The 22,054-nt window shown below is 41.0% G+C and overlaps 1 protein-coding gene across 1 annotated transcript in view; it reads left to right on the top strand.

Annotated features, from left to right (window-relative positions):
• Window positions 1–22,054, top strand: part of TGFA (transforming growth factor alpha) — a 98,898-nt gene that overhangs the window by 43,693 nt on the left and 33,151 nt on the right. Inside the window, exon 2 of the mRNA XM_073622004.1 lies at window positions 8,829–8,882. Coding sequence (XP_073478105.1) covers window positions 8,829–8,882 — 54 coding nt within the window. The remainder of the gene's footprint in view (window positions 1–8,828; window positions 8,883–22,054) is intronic.

The following is a 22,054-nucleotide window of genomic DNA, read 5'->3' as shown; positions in this document are numbered from 1 at the left end:
CCTCTGTACTTCCAGCCTTGCAAGTGACCCCAGCACTGTGGTCATATCTCCCCTCCTTTGTGCTCTTTCCTATTCATATTGAAAAATCCAGACTGTGATAACGCGGCAGCATTGAAAAACCCAGACTTGCCCGAGCTTGGGAGTTAGACACGGGGAATACATGGAACCAAAACTCATGGTTTCAAGCGTTCCAACGTTCTAAAGGTATCTTGAATGTCTCTCTAATTGAAGCTAATGTTAAACTGTTGACTAGATGGTACTACGTTCCCCCCAGATTGGCGTTGATCTTCCCAGATGCCTCCCTCTTGTACTTTAGGGGGTGTAGTTTGGAGGGCTCAATGTTCCATATCTGGTGGTCATGTCCTCGAATAAGGACATACTGGCATTTTCTGCGTGTTGAGGAAAATCACAGGGACTGCAATCTCTCAAGATCCTGCCATAGCCCTCTTGAACCACAAAGTTTGGAAGATTTCCAAACATATACAGGCACTGGTCTTCTTCATTCTCCTGGGAGCCAAGATTACACTTGCAGGGGCATGGAAAAAAAACTTATATATCATTTTTGGCGGCCAAGAGGAAAATATCCTGGATCATGTCCCAAGAGCAAATAGTCGCTAAACTACAGGATAAACTAGCAAAATGTGAAGCTATTTGGGAACCCTGGGCGATGTACAGCAACATATCCCTCTGTCCGAGCACCACAGATTCTGTTTGAGATACTCCTGGTCTCCTGCTTCTTCCCTCTTTCCTTTACACTTTCTCTCTCAGGGATTCCTTGGATTCCCTACCTCTACTTCTTTCCCTCTTTTATTATTATATAAGGTAAGTAGAAAACTAACCAAGTTGATTAGTTGTTTATAAGTTGATAATATAATAGCTTAAAACTATTCTTATCTAGACGCTTTGATGATTTACGTATCTGCTGCTTCCCTGCTTTGAGCTGGAGATTACTGGCCTCTGGTGAAGAGCCTGGGGCGCAGTGGCCTATGGCTTTGAGCTCCACAAGAGACACTGCACACCTACAGATTGATCCCACAGGAGCGGTGTGTTGATGTCTGCTCGGGTTCGGGAGCCGTGCCCATCTGCTCACCCAGACACTTAAAATAGTTCAGGATCTTTTGGCTTCTGGGCAAAGCTCAACATTTTTAGCCACGGAGGTATTTCTTTTTCCTCCAAGCTGTTAGTGTGTGTTGTTGTCTTCTAGCATACGATATAGTGACAATGACGACTGATTCATTTCACCATGATTTTGAACTGTAATATTCTTTAATAGATAGCCTTGCAGGCTGCTGTATGGATTGTTTACACTTGTTTTTCTATCTAAAATCCAATAAACGTATTGAAAGTTGAAAAACCCAGACTGCGATAATGCTGCATCATTGAAAGACCCATACTGTGTTATCGCTGCAGCGTCGAAAAACCTACCCTGTAATAATGCTCCATCGTTAAAAAACTCAGACTGTGATAACACCACATGTCTGGGTTTTCCAACACTGTAGCATTATCACAGTCTGGGTTTTTCAATGCTGTGGCATTATCACAGTCTGGGTTTTTCAACACTGCGGGGTTATCACAGTCTGGGTTTTTCAACACTGCGGTTTATCACAGTCTGGGTTTTTCAACACTGCGGTTTATCACAGTCTGGGTTTTTCAACACTGCGGTTTATCACAGTCTGGGTTTTTCAACGCTGCGGGGTTATCACAGTCTGGGTTTTTCAACGCTGCGGCGTTACCACAGTCTGGGTTTTTTTCAACACTGCGGTGTTCTCACAGTCTGGGTTTTTCAGTGATTATCTCAGTTTGGGTTTTTCAACGCTGCGGTGTTATCACAGATTGGGTTTTTCAATGCTGCGGCATTATCACAGTCTGGGTTTTTCAACACTGCAGGGTTATCACAGTCTGGGTTTTTCAGTGATTATCTCAGTTTGGGTTTTTCAACGCTGCGGTGTTATCACAGATTGGGTTTTTTCAGTGCTGCGACATTATCACAGTCTGGGTTTTTCAACTCTGCGGCATTATCACAGTCTGGGTTTTTTCAGTGCTGCGGCATTATCACAGTCTGGGTTTTTCAACACTACGGGATTATCTCAGTTTGGGTTTTTCAACGCTGCGGCGTTATCACAGTCTGGGTTTTTCAACACTGCAGCGTTATCACAGTCTGGGTTTTTTCAGTGCTGCAACATTATCACAGTCTGGGTTTTTCAACTCTGCGGCATTATCACAGTCTGCGTTTTTTCAGTGCTGCGACATTATCACAGTCTGGGTTTTTCAACTCTGCGGCATTATCACAGTCTGGGTTTTTTCAGTGCTGCGGCATTATCACAGTCTGGGTTTTTCAATGCTGCGGGGTTATCACAGTCTGGGTTTTTCAACGCTGCGGCATTATCACAGTCTGGGTTTTTTTAGTGCTGCGACATTATCACAGTCTGGGTTTTTCAACTCTGCGGCATTATCACAGTCTGGGTTTTTTCAGTGCTGCGGCATTATCACAGTCTGGGTTTTTCAATGCTGCGGGGTTATCACAGTCTGGGTTTTTCAACGCTGCGGCATTATCACAGTCTGGGTTTTTTCAGTGCTGCGGCATTATCACAGTCTGGGGTTTTTCAACGCCGCGGGGTTATCACAGTCTGGGTTTTTCAACGCTGCGGGATTATCTCAGTTTGGGTTTTTCAACGCTGCGGCGTTATCACAGATTGGGTTTTTCAATGCTGCGGCGTTATCACAGTCTGGGTTTTTCAACGCTGCGGCGTTATCACAGTCTGGGTTTTTCAACGCTGCAGGGTTATCACAGTCTGGGTTTTTCAACTCTGCGGCATTATCACAGTCTGGGTTTTTTCAGTGCTGCGGCATTATCACAGTCTGGGTTTTTCAACGCTGCAGGGTTACCACAGTCTAGGTTTTTCAATGCTGCGGCGTTATCACCATCTGGATTTTTCAACACTGCAGAATTCTCACAGTCTGGGTATTGCAGTGCTGCGGCGTTATCAGTCTGGGTTTTTCAACATTGCAACGTTATCATTCTGGGGTTTTGCGGTGGTGCGGCATTATCACAGTCTGGGTTTTTCAATGCTGCAGTGTTGGCATAGCACAGTTTGGGTTTTACGACACTGCAGTGTCATTACAATCTGGGTGTTTTGGCGCTGCGGTGTTATCACATCCTGGGTTTTTTAATGTTGCAATGTTATCACATCCTGGGATTTTCAATGTTGCAGCATCATTACAATCTGGGTTTTTCAACGTTGCAGTTTAAAAAAATAACAGACTGCTATGACGTTGCAGCATTTTGACAGTCTGTGTTTTCAGAACGATGCAGCAGGGTCATCACAGTCTGAATGGAAAAGAGTACACAGGACAACGGTGCCATGTGCAGGTGTTAGTTCATCCAAAATATTCACCAGAATCCAAGTCATGTAAACCTTTCTCCTCCTAAGATTTCATAGAATGAAATGCCTTTCCATAGTAATCTATGCTGTATTGTGACCACTAATAGCCCTGTTATATGGCTGCCCATATCTGCAGAGAGTTTATTTAGAGGAGATTTTTCATTGTATCTTGGATACCCTTTGTGCTTATTGGCATGGCCACGTATCTGTTGGAACAAGCAGAGTTTCGCTGACGTGGAAAACTGGTAAATTGGTAAGTATTTACATACAATACAGTTCCCAAGCAACTTGAGGTCTACACACAAGCAACAGGGTAGAATAGATGGCAAATGAAATTGTACGTCTTTTGTAAATTATTTTTTCCTCTGAGCATTTTTAGCACAGCCCTCTGTTCTAGCTCAAATGAAGTATGACTTTGCCACACTTAATAAATGTGATAACTACACCACTGCAGTTCTTTAGTGCTGTTTAATGCTCCCTTGATGAGGTCCGGACCAGTTTTAGACAAAATGGGACCATAAGTAAACATGAAAGTGGGGGCCCCGTGTGCTGAAATTCTGTACTGTACAGGGGGGCTAATATAAAGTATGTCACATACAACATATTGCAGGAGTATGAAGATAACAAACTATATAGAGCGCAGGGTTCAGGAGTGTGTAACAGTCAGGAGTACGGAGTTCAGAAGAATGTATCACACAACATAGTGAATAGGTGGCGGGGGTCATGCGAAAATATTTAAAGGTACAAACACCAACATTTTTCTCGTACGATACCAGAACATACGATATTCTTTTAATCAGTACAATATTTGTCCGAAAAAAATCAGAAGACCAAGAGTGCGCATGCTCAGAAAGGACAGAATACATTACAATACAACACATTACATCACTTCCAAAGTTGTATTCTGTCGTACGAGAATTTGCATATATTTTAATTTTCCTCTTCATTTTCGATACAATTCTGACATGCAAAAGAAAAAAAAAAGGACAATCATTCGTCTGATATTCTCATCGTGTGTACGAGTCTTTAGATGAGAGATGTGGGGCTAGCTTTGGTGTGGGCTTCCTGGCCCACTGAGCTTTATTCTCTTTGTAGAAGAATATACAATAGATTTTCAAAAAGAAACCTTTTTGATAACCATTTTTAGCAACATCAGAGGCTTGGGAGTTTGGTCAGATGTAACCTTGTCGGACATAAGATTTTCCAACACATCATGTCATAAATGGAGCTTGAATGTGAGATTCTTGGGAAGAAATAAGGGTTGGGAGCTAGCTAGAAGCCTATAGAGAAGTATGAATTGTGTCCAGCTATGTGGCTTGTGTCATATACGTATGTTTGAGCTTGTAGTAAGATGATGCTTGATTGGAAATAACAAAGTGCACAGCGGTGCATTCTGCTTGTGACACCCATGCAAATAAGCGTTTCCGGATGACTAATAACCACAAGGAAAACCTAGTTTACTTTACAAACAGTAGTGAATGGGTGGAACTAGGAATTTTACATATAGGATTCAATTCATTATTTTAGTGCAAAGACCTGCGATGGGCAGTTACTGATCCCATGTCAGCTTTTCAGCAATTTAACCCATGTAAACGTGTTTTCTGATTTGCTTTTTATTGGTTGGAGCAAATATGTGTTTGTACTTACCATATTTGAATAGCACTTCATAAGTAATCTTTTTAAGCTAGAAAAACATCTACTGTGCAAATTATTTTGACGTTGGTCTTAAGAAGTCATGTAAAAATATATTTAATTGCCAGTAGCAATTGGTCAGATATTTGTTTTTATTGTCAAACAAAAAATAAACAACATTTTCAATTTCCAGCAAAAAAATAAAACATTTCTTGCTATGGGGAACCCTACTTTCTTTTATTATAGTTTACACCTAGGGGTGTGTATTTTCATGATTCACTCTGTTCTGCATAAATGTATAACATTCAACCTGGAAAGAAAATTACCTAGTAACATTTTATTTTGCCCCCATTCAAACCAAACAAATGCAGTTTAAGAGCATGAATAGCGCTGCATTTTTTTTTAAATACAACACACCCCTTAGTGTTATAATATTTCTACTTTTTTATATTTTTATCCTTTATTTTTTTTTTGAGCGTCTAATGCAAGCTTGCTTGTTATGTATTTAGGTATTGCTAGTTTTAAGTTATCTGAAATAAGGATAAGGGAAATAGTTAAAGTGTAGGCATATGCAGTATCAGACCTGGATGAGAGCAGCGCCATTCTTCTCAGTGTAGGCTGCGCCTCCTGGTCTGGAGCGCCTCCTGGTCTGGAGGGCCTCCTGGTCTGGAGCGCCTCCTGGTCTGGAGGGCCTCCTGGTCTGGAGGGCCTCCTGGTCTGGAGCGCCTCCTGGTCTGGAGGGCCTCCTGGTCTGGAGGGCCTCCTGGTCTGGAGCGCCTCCTGGTCTGGAGGGCCTCCTGGTCTGGAGGGCCTCCTGGTCTGGAGCGCCTCCTGGTCTGGAGGGCCTCCTGGTCTGGAGGGCCTCCTGGTCTGGAGCGCCTCCTGGTCTGGAGGGCCTCCTGGTCTGGAGGGCCTCCTGGTCTGGAGCGCCTCCTGGTCTGGAGGGCCTCCTGGTCTGAAGCGCCTCCTGGTCTGGAGGGCCTCCTGGTCTGGAGGGCCTCCTGGTCTGGAGCGCCTCCTGGTCTGGAGCGCCTCCTGGTCTGGAGCGCCTCCTGGTCTGGAGGGCCTCCTGGTCTGGAGCGCCTCCTGGTCTGGAGGGCCTCCTGGTCTGGAGCGCCTCCTGGTCTGGAGCGCCTCCTGGTCTGGAGGGCCTCCTGGTCTGGAGCGCCTCCTGGTCTGGAGGGCCTCCTGGTCTGGAGCGCCTCCTGGTCTGGAGGGCCTCCTGGTCTGGAGGGCCTCCTGGTCTGGAGCGCCTCCTGGTCTGGAGCGCCTCTTGGTCTGGAGCACCTACTGATCTGTGGTCTGCAATAGGGCTATAAATTGCATAGGGTGGTAGTTAGGGTTATTAGGTAAGTATCATTTGGAACTGGTAATTTTAAATTACAGTTTTTATAAATGTTGTTCCTGCATAAATATGTTAGATTAATTTATGGGCTGGACTGATACTGACATCAAAGCAACTGTACTGAAAGGGTATCTAAATGCAAAAAGCAAAAATTTAATATACTGCAGCTTACTAGTCCTAGTGGCTGCACTTCTTTTTTTTTTTTTCACACCTTTTTTCTCTTTTTACCTTGTGATCCTGCTAGTAACGCTTCTTGTTTTAGGCCTCATTCTCATGAGGCGGATCCGCTACCCCGGAGTCCGCCTCTGTCCGCCAGCTCAGTGGGAGATCTCTCCGTTGATCTCCGCTGAGCCGGTGGATGACAGGTCCCTCTCTGCTCACTGAGCGGGGAGGGGCTTGTCGAGCGCCGCTGGTTGCTATGGAGAGATGGGACGAAAACGGACAGCATGTCTGTTTTCATCAGATCTCATCCGATCCGCCAGGGACCGATGCAAACGTAGGGCCATCCATCTGATTTTAGCGGATCGGACCGGGTCGGATGTCAGCGGACATGTCACCACTGACATCTGTCGCTCCATAGACTAACATGGAATGTCCGTTCAGGTCCGCCGACAAAACTGACAGGCAGACCTGAACGGTCCGTTCGTGTGAAAGGGGCCTAAATGTAACAATGTTCACTTATACTGTAACTGGATAGACTTGTGTCTTTTTTTCAACTATCTATGTAGGGGCAGTATTGTCACCCTAGGACATAAATTGATATTTTAGTTGTAAATGGAGCCCGGTGGCCTGAGTCAGCCCTTGATTTCTACTTTTTTTGGATACTTAAAGTGGACCTTCAGTCATTTTTTCATCTTTCCATCTATTAAATCTTTTGTCCTTGTTGTTTTAACTTTGGGTAGTAAAACATTTTTTTTTCTGCTCAGTAAATACCTTATACAGCCCACTTCCTGTTTTTTGTCTGGGAAAAAGCCTAGGCTTATGACATCATGCACAGCTCTCTCTCTCACTTTCATGAGAGTTTGCCAGGAAGGGAGGGGAATGAGTCATAAGAGGGCCAATGAGAGCTGCAGAGCTGGAGGCGTGTGTCTGTGTAAATCCTGGATGTCAACAGGCAGCAGCTTCAGCTGCCCACAGCTAAAATTGTTGCAGCCAGACTTAGTGGAGGGAGATTTCTGCAGCATATTTGGCAAGTACAAAATCACAGTATATATAAAATAATATGCAAAGTGGTTGCAGGAAAGCTTCAGAATGGCAAAGATGTTTTTATTACAAATTATGTGAGCAGACTGCACTTTCTCTTTAAACACAATGATCTCCCTGCCAGAAATTCAGACTCCTGTTCATGTACACCTTTCAATATTGGGGTTGATTCAATAAGGTATTTGTAACACATTTCTGGTGGTGTGTATGTAGTCCGAAAACTTGTGCCAAATACATGAAAACCCTACAGCGATTTTATTGTTGGCACTGATGTTTGTGACAAATTCAAGTAATTCTAAATGGTGACACTTTTTTACTGTATAGCACTATTGTTGCAACAAATTTATAAAGAAATGTCACCATATCAGTAATAAGGAAGATGGAGGAAAACAACACCTCTTTTCTGTTAGAGTAAATTATTGATTGTGTAATTATTGTCAAGACAATTGTGTGACAAAATTTGTCTTCAGGTTCCCCAGGAACTGATATTTTATACATTTCCTTTTAAACTGGCCATACATAGATAGAAATGTGTCTGGTTCAGCAGGTGGAATTTTCGACCCAAGCATGGGCAGTGTGGTTGTACAGAATCGATCTGCCGTTTTTTTTTTTTGTATGACCACCCTGCTGACGGCACTGATTGAGCAGCACCCTGCTAATCAATCAGTGCCGTCAGCTATAATGGCAGTGCCGGTCAGTTTATTCTGACAGCAGGGAAGTCTCCCCACTGTCAAAATACAAAGGCAGATCGGGAGGATTCCCCCTTCCAACTCAAATGTGTGGATGGGGGGGATCAAGCTCTTTTTTTTTTTTTCCACCCACTGGTTAAATGAAAATAAAAAGAATCCTCGATGGGCTGCCTTACTCTCCCAATGTTTTCTAAAAGCTTCTCTGCCTGTACAACTCACTTCGAGAGAGATGCTTGCAAATGTTCTGTCAAAATTGCAACAAATTCTATAAAATTTACGTAGTAGTACCGCAGGATTTATGACACGCTTCATGAATTCCATTCTAAATAGTATAGTAAAAAATGTTTTTAACATCCTCACACAGAGCGGAACCCGCTCATAATGGTCTCAGCATTGTACATGCATGTCCAGGAACTCAACTGCAGAAATTTCACTAGTAACTTTGTAGTACTCTCAGCACCTATCAAAAACTGAAATGTCTATTTTAATTGGAATAACCCTTTAAAAAAATGTATCATAGAAAAGTTTATGTAAAATATGTTCTTATATATATATATATTTTTTCTCTTTTTGTAGGGCTCCTTTTTGCTGCTTGCCATGCACTGGAGAACACAACAGCTGTGCTGAGTGGTAAGTAAGCTTATTTAGTTCATAAAGGTAGTGATCTTGGGTGTGGATGAGGAAGTAAGGTGGTAGTAAGCTACTGTATGGATTGCTATTAAAATTATAGAAACATCTTTAAAAAGTTTTAAGAATCAAGAAAGATTTTAGAAGCCAATATTCTTGAGAATTCAGCCTGATGAACCAGAGTTTAGGCCCCATTCACACCTGAGCATTTTTGTAGCTTGAAGCCTGAAGCTACAAAATGCTGGAGGGGAAAAAATCTATTATTCTCTATGGAGATGGTTCACATCTCCACTCCAAAACGCCTGAAGCCAGAAGCTCCAAAACGTCTGAAGCTCAAACAAGTTCTGAAACTTTTTTTTTTTAGGCAGATTTGGGCGTTTTTCTGCCTTTTACATTGGTGACCTTTTGACCTGTACAAAATTGCGGCAAAAACGTGCGACTTTCTGCCTGAAAACGTTACGCTCAGGTGTGAATGGGACCTTAGTGATGTTATTGGGGCTTTCTGAATGGTATGTATTGATAACACAAAGACACCAGTCAGTTGTCTATTTTTATACATTTATGTTGAGCGTGATGGAATTTTTTTAATCGGCAGCACAATCATAAAAAACAGTCACCAGCATGCTTAAATTAATGTAAACGATGGCCATAAACTTCTCCTGTTCGCTTCCATTTGGTCCGCTAAATATACCTTTCAAATAGTTTTGTTATATGTCTTCCAAAAGTATAAAAAAAGACCTGTTGATTTTGACATAACTCTTGAGAGTTGATAACGTCCTGTGATCACTGCCTGTGCACAACAAGGGGTTATGGAGATGAGGAGGAATTATGGAGAAGAGGAGGAGTTATGGAGTTGAGGCGAGGTCTGTGGTCTTTGTAATCCATCAGAAATGAAGTAGGCAGGGCTGACAACGCATGCAAAGACACCGGGGGCTAAAAATACACTGTGTTGTCATGTCAAAGAGGAAGGTAGGAGCACACCATATTTCTGCCACATCAGCAGTTATTTTTTCTGTACTTACAGCACGTTTAAAGGGCTAAAACTTGATGTACTATTTGTTTTTTGTTTTTTTCTTGCCTTGACATTTTTAAAGAGAACCTTTGCTGGGAACATACATAGGATGCTATTGCCAGGCGTCACTTTTGTAAATGCTTGTTGCTTGATTGTTTTATAAATCCAAAGGCTTTAAAACCCAACTGTATGAAAATGAAAAAATCCACCCTTGCAGTGCCCCTCTACCCACCAAGCTGCAAACTGCTCATTATGTCTAGGGGATTGCAGAACCTCGCTCCGACTGGCTCCAGCGCTTCCCTCTTTATCCCAAAGTTCCAGTCAATGGGCGGAGCCTCGGCATCATCCCAGACAATGCAGGGACAGTAACCCTGTAGTGTATGTTTAGTACAGCACAGCACACCAAAGCACGTGACATTAAATTTCGTGAGTTGCGGTGTTGCATTCATTAAAGTGTGCCTTACCACCGTGCAACAGCTCTGTTATAAGAGCTTTGCATCTCTAAGTATACTTGCTAGCTTATGATAGCTTGAATGTTTTATTTGCTCATGAAATACTGATGATCTGAAATTTTGAGACACATGATCGGAGTTTGGTTATGTTGTGTAGAGTCCATCTTTCCTGTCTCCTTCTTATGTTATATCAGGTTTCTTATGCTGGCCATATGTGGCTCTAATTTTGGCCAATTCAGTGGCAATTGGTCGAAAATTCAAGTCACGGGTGGTGCTTTGAGCACCACCCAGCTCCACAAAATTACAGCCACTCTTCATATATTCGTAATGTTGCAGAAACAGCGCCTGTCTAAATACAAAATCAGGCAAGGATGATACCTCCATCCACAGTGTTTACTGTGGATGGAGGTATCTGTTTGCTCAATCTATGTGTTTAAGGTTAGCTTTTGGCTGGGTGAGGCTACTGCAAGCCCACCAGTCACTTCTGTCCTACAGACGACTAGAAATTGTGCTACTAGAATTGTGTTTGTTTCTGAACCAAAGTGAGAAAATTTTAAGAAGCAGGATGGAACATTTTTCTTGAATTAACGCATTCATAACATGTGTATGTAGTATTAGTTCAGTAAAGTCCATTCATTCCAAAACCATATGTTAAAAGCAAGCTAAATCTTTTGAGCAACATGTGAATGTTCTGAGAAATTTCATACAGACTTTTCCTAAGAGTTTTTGTTTGAAATTCTATCCATATGACCAGCTTTAATCTGCTTCCAGCTGACAGTTTAATAGAAAGTGCTAGAACTTACTACTTTTGTCGCAGGGCCATTGTGTAGATATATGAGGAAAGCATAAAGAGCCCTCAATACTGTCCCATTATATGGGTTTATTATACATACAGCCCTAAAGACAGAAGACCAAATCCAAGCATGATGTCCAGCCCTCATCAGGTTTTCTCCAGGTAGCCCTCAAGCTTTGGTAGATGTCAGACACGGAGATCTCTGTACTGTCACATAGAAGAATGTATGGGCTGCATTCCTGACACAAACACTATACATTCACATAGGCTGTGTTACTGTACATAGCTGTTAAGCCAAACAGACTTAGGGAACTTGTAGAGATAAAAACTAAAAACTTTAAATTGTGTACTAAATTAATTGAAGATAAATGATGGCAGAGTTCTGTATTTTATCACTAAAGTTAATGTCAACCACAACAGTACTTAGCTGTGGATTACTGAATATCGTTGGTCTTTTCACCGTTTAATGAAAGACCAAGTCCATATATAATACAGTGTTGTTCTCAAACAGCCCTATCAAATTCCCCTTTTCTCCATAAAAAATCCCAGAGACTTGTAGAGGTTTATCAGCCTGGTGGAAGATGGGCCCTGATACAGTCCACCCAAAACAGGTTAATCCTTTATAAATTGATATAATGTGAAAAGTCTCCATTGAATTAAAATGCTTGAAAATATGCTCTTTCCAATTGTATTATGCATTCAGGCTTTTTTTTAATAGGTGCAGCCCATTGTTTTTAATGCACCAGTACTCACAGGAGCATAAACTTGTGCTGCAGATAGATCAGTAAAAAAAACAAAAATATGCATTGCTGAACAGTATTTTATGCGTGTACATTCATATAAGTACAAATACGCATGTACGACGCAATCCAAGAAAGGCTAGAAGAATTTTTACATGTATTTTGCGTTTGAATGAAAATGCGCAAATACATACATTTACTATACAGCCCTTCCTTGTGTTTTTCCAAAGGACCTTTCTGCCTTTTAAAACAACACTTAGTTTACCACAATCTGCCTAAGCCCGGGTTCACACTCCCCGCAACTTCCACGTGACCCCACTGCGATTTCTTTAACAGAAGTCAATGCAAGTTGTATCAAAGTCGGACCAAAAGTAGTGCAGGAACCATTTTTTAAGTCGGAGCAACTCAAATCACACTGATTAGAACTGTTCCATTGCAATACATGGGGTCCGACTTCTGATGCGACAAGTGCTCCAAAGTCGGAGCGCTTGTCGCATCAGTGTGAACCAGGCCTCGTTCTATAAAAAGTTGTTTTAGGTGTAGTAAGGCATAACAACTTGTCAGAAAATAAATCATGCTGATTCTTAATTGTTTAACATGCATTACTCTAGTTTGGAATTCGTATTCTTTGTGAATAATTTAGATAGTTTTAAAAAAAAATAAACTGTGCGTGTACACTGTTTTCCCTGGATCTGCTGTAGGCTGTAGAGGTTAAAGATCAAGGAAAATCAGTTAAATAAGAGGTCGCATTTCCAAGCCTATATGCCACCATTTTTGGCATATCCAGTGGTCCTGGTTGCACTTTTCCTCCAAGGCCCACATCTAGTTTTGAGGGCAGCACATAGAATAAATGGCCAGCAATGTATTTAGCCTTAAAGTGGTTCTAAAAGCAAAACATTTATTTTTACTTTAATGTATTCCCTGCGTTAAGGTAAAAAGTGTTTTACTTTTTGCTGTCCTCGCCCATGTCCCTAAATACTTACCTGAGTCTTCAGTCGATTTAGCGCTCTGCACAGTTGGATCTCTTCTCTTCTTTCTTCCTCTTCGCACAGGGACTTGGGCAGCAGCAGGAGCTAATAGCTCCTTCTGTCGTCAAATGCTGTGAGGAGGAAGAGGGGAGCTGGGCCAAGCTGCGCTGTGTGTGTCTATGGAGTGCGGCTCCATAGACACATGCAGCTCGGGAGTAAGCACGCACATGTGCTCCCATAACAAGCGGCTTGCTGTGGGGGCCTATGGAGTAGAGGAGCCAAGATTGGCATTGGGGGACCCCAGAAGTAGAGAATTGGGGCAGCTCTGTGCAATACCATTGTACAGAACAGGTGAGTATAACATGTTTATCATTTTAATTTAAAAAAGAAATGTAACACTTTAAGCTGACTATACTTGTTACTGATTTCTTATTATATAGATACCCCAAAACTAGAGTGTAATGCAACCTAATTAAACAATCCATTCAATTTCCTCATGAAAGTAATGAAAGCCCTTACACTATTTAGTTATTGGAAGATCTAAAGGACTTTGTACAGTTAAATTGTAACATGTTAGGTGTTTTTAAGCAAACTAATTGATACTTCATCCGGTTCAGTTACTAAATAAGTTTCAGGTCCAAAAGTTACGTTTTTACACACCTCAAGGTCAATTAGTGTGCCTACAGTGGTGAGAGCAGGTGGAAAGTAAGGTTGAGGGGCATTGTGTTTCACAGAACAGCAAAAGCTGGGGTGGATGGGCATGTGGAGTAAGTGCAGGGGAAACACACACAGTCATGGTGAGAGAAGGCGTACAGATATGATGGTAAAGGGGTGGCCAAAAAAGAGGGGTGGTGTGTGCAGTACAGTGTGGAAGGGATTGCAGGCTTGATGGATGGTAAAGGTAGAAGGACGCAGACATGGTAGATGGTGAGGGAAGGGTGGTGCAGTCTAACTGGCCAATACAGCGGAGGAGGTGCTTAGTGGAAGCGGAAGGAGGAGGAGAAATATCCACTGGAGGCAGAATCTTTCAGTAGCAAAATAAAACTCTGGCTTACGCATTACCCTCAATGGGGAAGTGAAAGCGTACTGTGAAAACCAAAATCTAACCTGGGCATTATATTATTAATCCTTAAAGGAGAACTATAGGCAAAACTTAGAGTAAGGGGGGGTTATAACTCCTGTAAGGTTTATTTTTGACATCTGTTTCCCATTGGGAAGATTTCCCATCACTTCCTGTTCCATAACCAAAACAGGAAGTAAGAAGAAATCCCTGCAAATTAAGAGAATCCCTTGGTGACCTCCAGGTCACCAGAACTAGGGTCCCCATAGGAAGTTTTCCCCTCTGTTACTTTTCTGGGGACAACCCAAAGTTTGGGATTTTCTTTTACTTTCACTTTCAGGGATAATGGTTAACAGGAGAAACAGAGAGGGTGAATCTCCCTAACGGGGGCACTGACAGATTTTCTTATCCCTCTCTACTATATCCAAAACTAAAAAATAATATTGTACCTTTTAAGTATACTTTTAAGTTTTGACCACACAATTTTTTAGTTAACCAGTAAATGACAATTTTGCTCACAGTTCTAGAACACCTTCCCATTAGTGCAATGATAAAGCCTTTGCCAGGATTAGTATGGGAACTAGGACAGATCTTTACCTCTGAATTCACAGAACAAACATTGCCAGCTTACTTAAAAGGTGCACTCTCATGTGTGTTTGTTCACGTGTTGTTTGGCTAGCTGGTTCTAGCTCTTCCCCAGGCACAGGTTTTGATGAGGCACTCTGCTTTCAGTTTAGGCTTTTCCTTCTTGGAGAGCACATAGTAAGTATCTATGCTGTGCCCTAACCATTAACAAAGAACAAGATGATCCTGTTGTGTAAATGAGCAAAATACTGATGTCTGTAAGAGGTTTTAGCATTCATAGTAAAATGCATGCTAAAACACATTGCGCTCCTGTTTGTGAAAACATCATGCTTTCAGTTTTCCTGGAAACATACAAAGTATTATATAACATTGTGCTTTGCATTAAAATGTATGCAAATATTTCAACTTTGGTCCTACATTCTGATATTATAAAGCCAATCTGCGACCTACAAATAGCGTAGAGGGCCATTTTGTGGTTGAATTATACCATAAGTTTATATGTTTATTGCTTAGCCTGCAGCATGGTTGTGTTCATTAGGATATAGGTAGTCTGAAATGTCAAGTTGGCCAAACACGGCTTGGGTTTCAGGCGATTCCTGTGAATGTGAGCTATGATTAAAGTTGAAGTAAAGTTCACATTTTGACTTGTACCTACAGGTAAGCCTATAATAAAGTAGAGTATAATTCCTGTGAATGGGCCAAATATTGAGCCGGGTGGAAAAAAGTCGGCCCGAATAGTAGCTGTAGTTAGTGTTTGGGTATTCCAATGGATAAGATGCTGGCTATCAGAATACAATAGCTGGCAGCGGGAGATTCATCAATCCACACTGTTTAGCGCAGTTAGGGGAAGCTATGGATCTTTCTCAAAACATATACAAGTATTTGCAGCTTAATCTACATTGCCAGTTAAAAAGTTTTAAATGTAATTAATTAGGCCTACATAAATGAGCCAACCAGGTACTTCTTCCGGTCAATTGCACCATCCATGGTGGTTGTTTGGATTTAGAGATATAGACTGTTGGTATAGATAAGGTGCCAGCAGAAGTGATTGTATTGAAACAATACAGACACACAGAACATATACACACAATCCTAGAATGCCTAGCCTGAGCATTCAATGTCTGAGTGATATCTGTCAGTAGGACACATACACAAACTGTTTATTTTCAGAGGTGGTCCAAGACAAACTTTCTATTCCAATTTAACAAAACTAGTGTAGCGCAACCAATATAAAACACATCCACTATATGATCAAAAGTCCCAATATTGTGAAAATTCCACCGTTGTGCAGCTCTGGGTGATAGTTCATAAAAATATAAAAAAGATCATGATTTCCAGTGACGTCAGTGACCACCTCTAGCTGGAATGCCTGCTTACCTCCAAATGATGACCCCCACTACAGAGTCCCAAACGCCTGATAGTATGTCATAGAATAACAAGGAGAAACCATAGTGCTCTCTGTTTTGAATATTTATTAAAACTACTCACATAAATATGTGAAAAACATGCATATCATCAACTCTCCACGTTGATATAAAAACTAAAAAAACGTCCTGAATAACGGCACCTCACACCTGTACACATTACGCCCTCTGTTGAGCTTCTTCAGCAGGTGGGGAGCCATCAGTAATTAGATTGCTGATAAGCAAGATATCTATATAACAATCTTCCTACAAGTGTGAACACCTCTACACTCAGTGTTCACACTTGTAGGAAGATTGCTGCATACAGGTGTGAGGTGCCGTTATTATTTTCTTTTTTTTTTTTTCGTTTTCGTTTTTACGTCAACATGGAAGGTTGATGATATGCATGTTTTTCACATATTTATGTGAGTATTTTAATAAATATTCAAAACCGAGAGCACTATGGTTCCCCCTTGCTATTCTATGGCCATACATGATTGATTGAGATCCCAAGAGGAGGTCAGCGTGGTCCAGGGATGCCAAGAGGGGGATTTATCCTGTGGCATTCTGAGAGACATACTATCATGCGTTTTGGACTCTGTAGTGGGGTCAACATTTTGGAGGTGAGCAGGCATTCTAGCTAGAGGTGGTAGTCACTGGATATCATGAATTTTTTATATTTTTATGAAATATCACCCAGAGATGCACAACGTTGGAATTTTCACAATATTGGGACTTTTGATCATACAGTGAATATGTTTTATATTGGTTGCCCTACACTAGTTTTGTTCATTTGTATTTTATTTGAGAGTCACATGTGGATACACTGTGATAGGTGTTGATAGCAATCACAATAAATCTAGTTGAAGGTTATTAAAAAATCTATTTGCTTTGTTTGCACTGAGTGTGTGTGTATATATATATATATATATATATATATATATATATATATATATATATATATATATATATATATATATATATATATATATATATAATTATATTTTGTACTAAGTTTTTCCAATACTGCGCTGATTATATTTTGTTTCACACAAACTTTCTATTCCGATCTTCATAGACACCATTACGCATAAAAAGGTGATTCCATTGCAGACTAAGGAGTTTATCACCATACTGTGATTTATCCTATAACATCCAACAATATAGCAAGAATACCATAGCGTTCACTCAATATTGGTTCAAGCCAGACAACCCAGAAGTGTTTTTCTTCTGGTTCTTTTTTGTATAATTCTGCATTGCTATGTGGACTCTCACCTGATATAGCCCAAAACTGCCATTGTAAACGTATACCCATTGGACAACACAAAATGGAGGTTTATGTTATTTAAGTGAAGTAGTGTGAGATGTCTCCATAGTGTCACTGTTTTTTAATGTTGTCTTTTTTTGGGTTTGTGAATATTACTGAAGCCAAAGAATTTCAGCTGGCAAATCGGCTTAAAACATAACTACAATTTTAGTTAATTACAAGTTGTAAGATCATTATAGTGTGTTTCCTTCCTTTATTTGTCCCTTAAGCCATGGAAAGCCAAAGAAAAGTAATTGTGTATTTCCCTTGTGTATCTAAGAACTGTCTCTTTCAAATAAATCAGCTTTTTAATCCCAATTAAAGGTTTCCCTGTAATATGTCTGTTAGGTCCCCTCTCATTACTTCTTCACAATCTCACTGATCCTTAATAATCCTGCGGCTAAACTGATTGGGGAAGGAAATGCAGTTAGTACTTTAAGGGAAAATTATGTCTGAGGATTTAACTGAGGCAGGGCTGGGTCTTAGGCTTGTAGTTAGTTGGGGGGATTTCCAAGTGCTGTATGAACGGTATAGTTGCTGAAGATTTTGACTTTCAATTGACCTATTTTGAACCGGTCTGGGGAAATGTAACTATTGGGATATTTTATGTTCTGAGACTTTTAGCCACGTCAATATAATCTGTATCTGATATATTTGATTCGGCAATGCAAAAATGGTAATTAAAAGACTGTTACCCATAACAACTATTCTGATTTCTTCTTTCACCAGCATAGAGCAGTCAGGATGGTAAGTCGAATGACAGGCAAGCAGCTAAATGGTGACATACTTTAAATAGTAACTTTTTTATCTACAAAAATAATTTTAATGCTGTGCAGCCAGGTTTATGATCAGGACACCCCTGCCAGGCAGAAAAAAATTCAGATCCCTTTTAGCACAACTTGATCCAAAACACACCCCAGCTTGCTGACTGGACAGAGATTCGGTAGAAGCTTAAAGCTGGCAATACACTGTGAGATTTCTTTTGTTTAGGATACAAGCTGAGTAAAAAAAAATCTAACCACATAGATGGACGAATTCCCCAGTTATGCTATTGTATTCTAACAGCTGACGTTGCCGGATGTCAGAATACTCAAACAGTCCCTGTATCTGATTGGATGCAGCTGCTGTTCAGTTGAAAATTTTCCAGCAGCTGACTTCAACAAAATTAGAATTTGAGTCGATCTTTTGTCGAATGGAGTGGATCAGCATGGCCACCCTCCCACCAGAAACTAGCTGAAATTGGCTCGGTGTATAGCCAGTTTTAAGAAACTGCCACTCTATTCATTCTGCTGCTTCCTTCTGTAGCATAGAGGTGACAAATCTAATCTACAACAAGCACTTTTAACAGTTGGAGGTTTTTATTGTGCCTTCAGATCTGCAGCAAGATTGAGCCTTTCATACCAGTTAGAATTTAAAATACAATCATTCCTTGTCCACAGACATTGCTTTCCTTGGATTCTCAACAGGGGCTCCAGTGTTTGACAGCAGAGTCAAATCCTAACATGAGTGCTGTGTGCTCTATGTGTACCTACCTTGAAGGACCACATCACCTGAAGGTGCCTATTTGCTCTGGAGTTTGATACTCCTAGTTAAGTTTTATTTTTTTCCCTTTGTGGTTATACCATTCTCCACAATTTGTGCACATTCAGCCAGTAAATATTTGTAAGGCCAGGTACTGATAAACTGATAAATCCAGCTGGCAGTTATGTGCCATTTATGCAACTCATTGTGATTGTAATAACATTCACTACTCAACGTTGAGGAAGGAAGGGGGTCGTTCCCCTGAAATGCTTTGACTGTATTTTGATGCTCTTAATGAATAAATGCTTCAAAACGACCTCTGAGTGATATGAACATTTGTACTAGGTACTCCCCGATACCCTCCCTAGGTACTGATGTTGAATGAAAAGACCTAGCTCGCAATTGGCATTCCAATTAATCACAAAGGTGTTTAGTAGAGTTGAGGTCAGGGCTCTGTGTAGGCCACTCGGGTTCTTCTATACCAGGGGTCTCAGTTTACTGTCCTCCAGACTTTAGGGGGGGCAGACTGTGCCCAGTGTGAATAAACAATGCCCGATTAGGGGGAGAAATAGGTGGTGTCATTGGAAAGAATAGTGCCCCATTTTGTTGTCAGTGAAAGGCATTATGTCCCATGGTTGGTATTATTAGTACCCCATTGTTGGTGTCAATGGCAGCAATTATGCCTAATTGTTGGTGTCAGTGGTAGGAATAATGCCTCAAGGGCCAGATAAAGACAAACAAAGGGCCGCATCTGGCCCCAGAGCTGCACTTTGGAAACCACAGTTCTATACCTTTAATATCGAACAACATGCAGCCCTCTTAGCCCTTCTTTGTGGTCCTCAGTGGTTTAAGTAATTTAACTAAAAGAGGGCCCAGCTATTCTCCAGTTGACAAAATAAATATTTCTGTACGTAATTTAGCTGTGTAATACTTCAATAAATTATTTATGGTCCCTTTCTCTGGTACAACATGTTGTAAGTTGCAGTTATTACTATGATATACCAAAGTGCTATAATCCTTTTTTGGGGGAAATTAAAGCAGATCTACACAATATCTGAATGCCACAAAACAAGAACATTAGTTCATAAATTTTCAGTATTCAAAGTAAACGTCCCCATTCATCCATGTCTCCATGTTTTATTTTGCTGAGAAATCATCTTAAAAAAACGCTTCCTAGCATTTCTGGCTATGGCCGTCTTGAGTAAGGGCAGATGATTCATGTAGCATTTAAATCCTGGAATTCATTTGCACTTAGCTCAGGCATGTAGGCAGGAGGGTGTGCTTTGCTGAGAAAGCCCCTCCTCACCTCCTGAAGACTCTTGGGATTTATGACATAATTTTCCTAGGCATGCAAACTAGGAAGTAACTGAAGAAATCAATGAAAAAAGTTTAAAACAAGTAAATATGATATACCTTCTTATTTCTTTACTAAGGATTGAAAATAGTCAATGTTAATTGAAAGAGTGGAGTTTTTAAGGCACAGGCCTCGATGAATGTATTGCGGCCCTCTTGAAAATTTGTTCCACTCCATTCAACTTACTGTTTCATTTGAGGTTGACATGCCTGCTCTACACCAAACTCATAAACTATTTCCTAATGGATCTGGGTTTGTGCCCAAGAGCAGTTATGCTGGAACAGAAAAGAACATTCCCCAAACCGTTTTCACAAGGTTGGACACAATTGTCTTTATATGTTGTAACAATAAGTACCCTTTACTGGAAGCACCTGAACTAAGGGATGTCTACATACTTTCGCCTGCTTAGTGATGGTCTGGTTTCTACAAACTTCTGGCCATGTAGTCAATCTTTGGCAATAACCATTACCAGTAAGTCAGCTGTGTTATATCAGGTTTCAGAAGTGGTAGCAACATTTCCTGGTGACCCTTAGCAATCGAACACTTGATAATTGAAAAACTAGTAACAGGTCACTCTTCTGCCGATTTGTGGAATCCATAGTCATATTTGGCAGAATAATGTAGGCATGTCATTTTCATTACTGTCACATTCTGCAATTGTGTGTTTTGTTCATATTTTTTTTCAACCAAAAAAAAACACCTAGCATTGTCTGAGAGCCTCTGTGTTTTTCACATATGCCAACAGGCGTGATTAATGACCCCCAGCTGTATTTGATGTGGCCGTACGCAGAAAATTTGGATGTAATTGCCTTGCTTCAAAGCAAGAAAACTTGTCCTGTGTGGGATCAAAGAAAAAAAACAGTGGCACACATAGATGTACAATACTACCATTTACAAAGAATAATTTAAAGAATTGTTATTGGACCTATTCAGTGATTCTTTGCATTAGACAGGTGCTCTATTACTAGTTTTCTCATATATTCGTATAGATGCTCCCTCTAGTGGCCTTCTGTATTAGGGAGTGCAGTCCGCATCCTTGAAAAAAAATTGCAGAAAACGCTGCACAGAGAATGACTTGTGGGAACTGGAATGGATTTGTCCAGTGACATTTAGAGTGGATTCACACTGTTGTGTGCTTGCAGCATGTGCGGTACATGCATAGGTGTAAACAGGCTATAGTTTCTATTTCCAAATCTACATCACATAGATGTGAACCAACCCCTTAGGAGAGAATGAGATTTCTGCTCAAAATTCTTTTTCTTGCAGCAAAATGCATGCCTTTTGTTGCATGAAAATTGACAAGTGTAGAAAAGGCCCAAAGCAAATCTGTATAAGCCAGCACTGCATGGAGATGTGTACTTAACAGGAATAAAAGAACAAGCATTAAGAGCACAGTTTGTGTACTTGTAGATTGAAAGTATTGTAGGGATATGTATTAAATATGCTTGGTTTGGTGTAGATCATCCAGTCTTAATCAGAGGTCCTTAGGGGATCCTTGTGCTGTGGCTGATTGACCAGCATAGTTCCAGATCTAACAACACTCGGCAGATCTTTTTAGCTGTCGGGCATTCTGATCACCATTGTAAGGTGGCATTTTTTCTTCTGACCACCAATGTAGTAGACATTCTTCCCACTGACCTCCAATTACCTCTTTTGAACAGGGATTCCCTGAGACCTGAAAATAGTTTTGAGGGTTCCTCTGGGGTATTGGTCTCCAAACTGTGGCCTGTGGGCCAAAAGCTACCCTTTGCTTACCTATCCGGCCCTTGGGGCACTATTTCTCCGACTGAGCCCAACAAGGAGGCACCATAATTTCCACTGACACCAACACTGGGGAACCCATTCCTTTTGTTTTATCCAACGATGGGGCATTTTTTCTAGTAAACCCTAAAACAGTGATGCCAGCCATATGCTCCTTCCATTCCCCTACTACATCACATAGATGCAAACCAGCCCCAGGCCCATGGGAAAGAATAAGATT

Source organism: Aquarana catesbeiana, linkage group LG03 (genome assembly GCF_042186555.1).
Source record: "Aquarana catesbeiana isolate 2022-GZ linkage group LG03, ASM4218655v1, whole genome shotgun sequence".
Taxonomy (NCBI): domain Eukaryota; kingdom Metazoa; phylum Chordata; class Amphibia; order Anura; family Ranidae; genus Aquarana; species Aquarana catesbeiana.
Note: the sequence above shows the minus strand (reverse complement) of the source record. Positions and strands in the feature narration are given on the sequence as shown.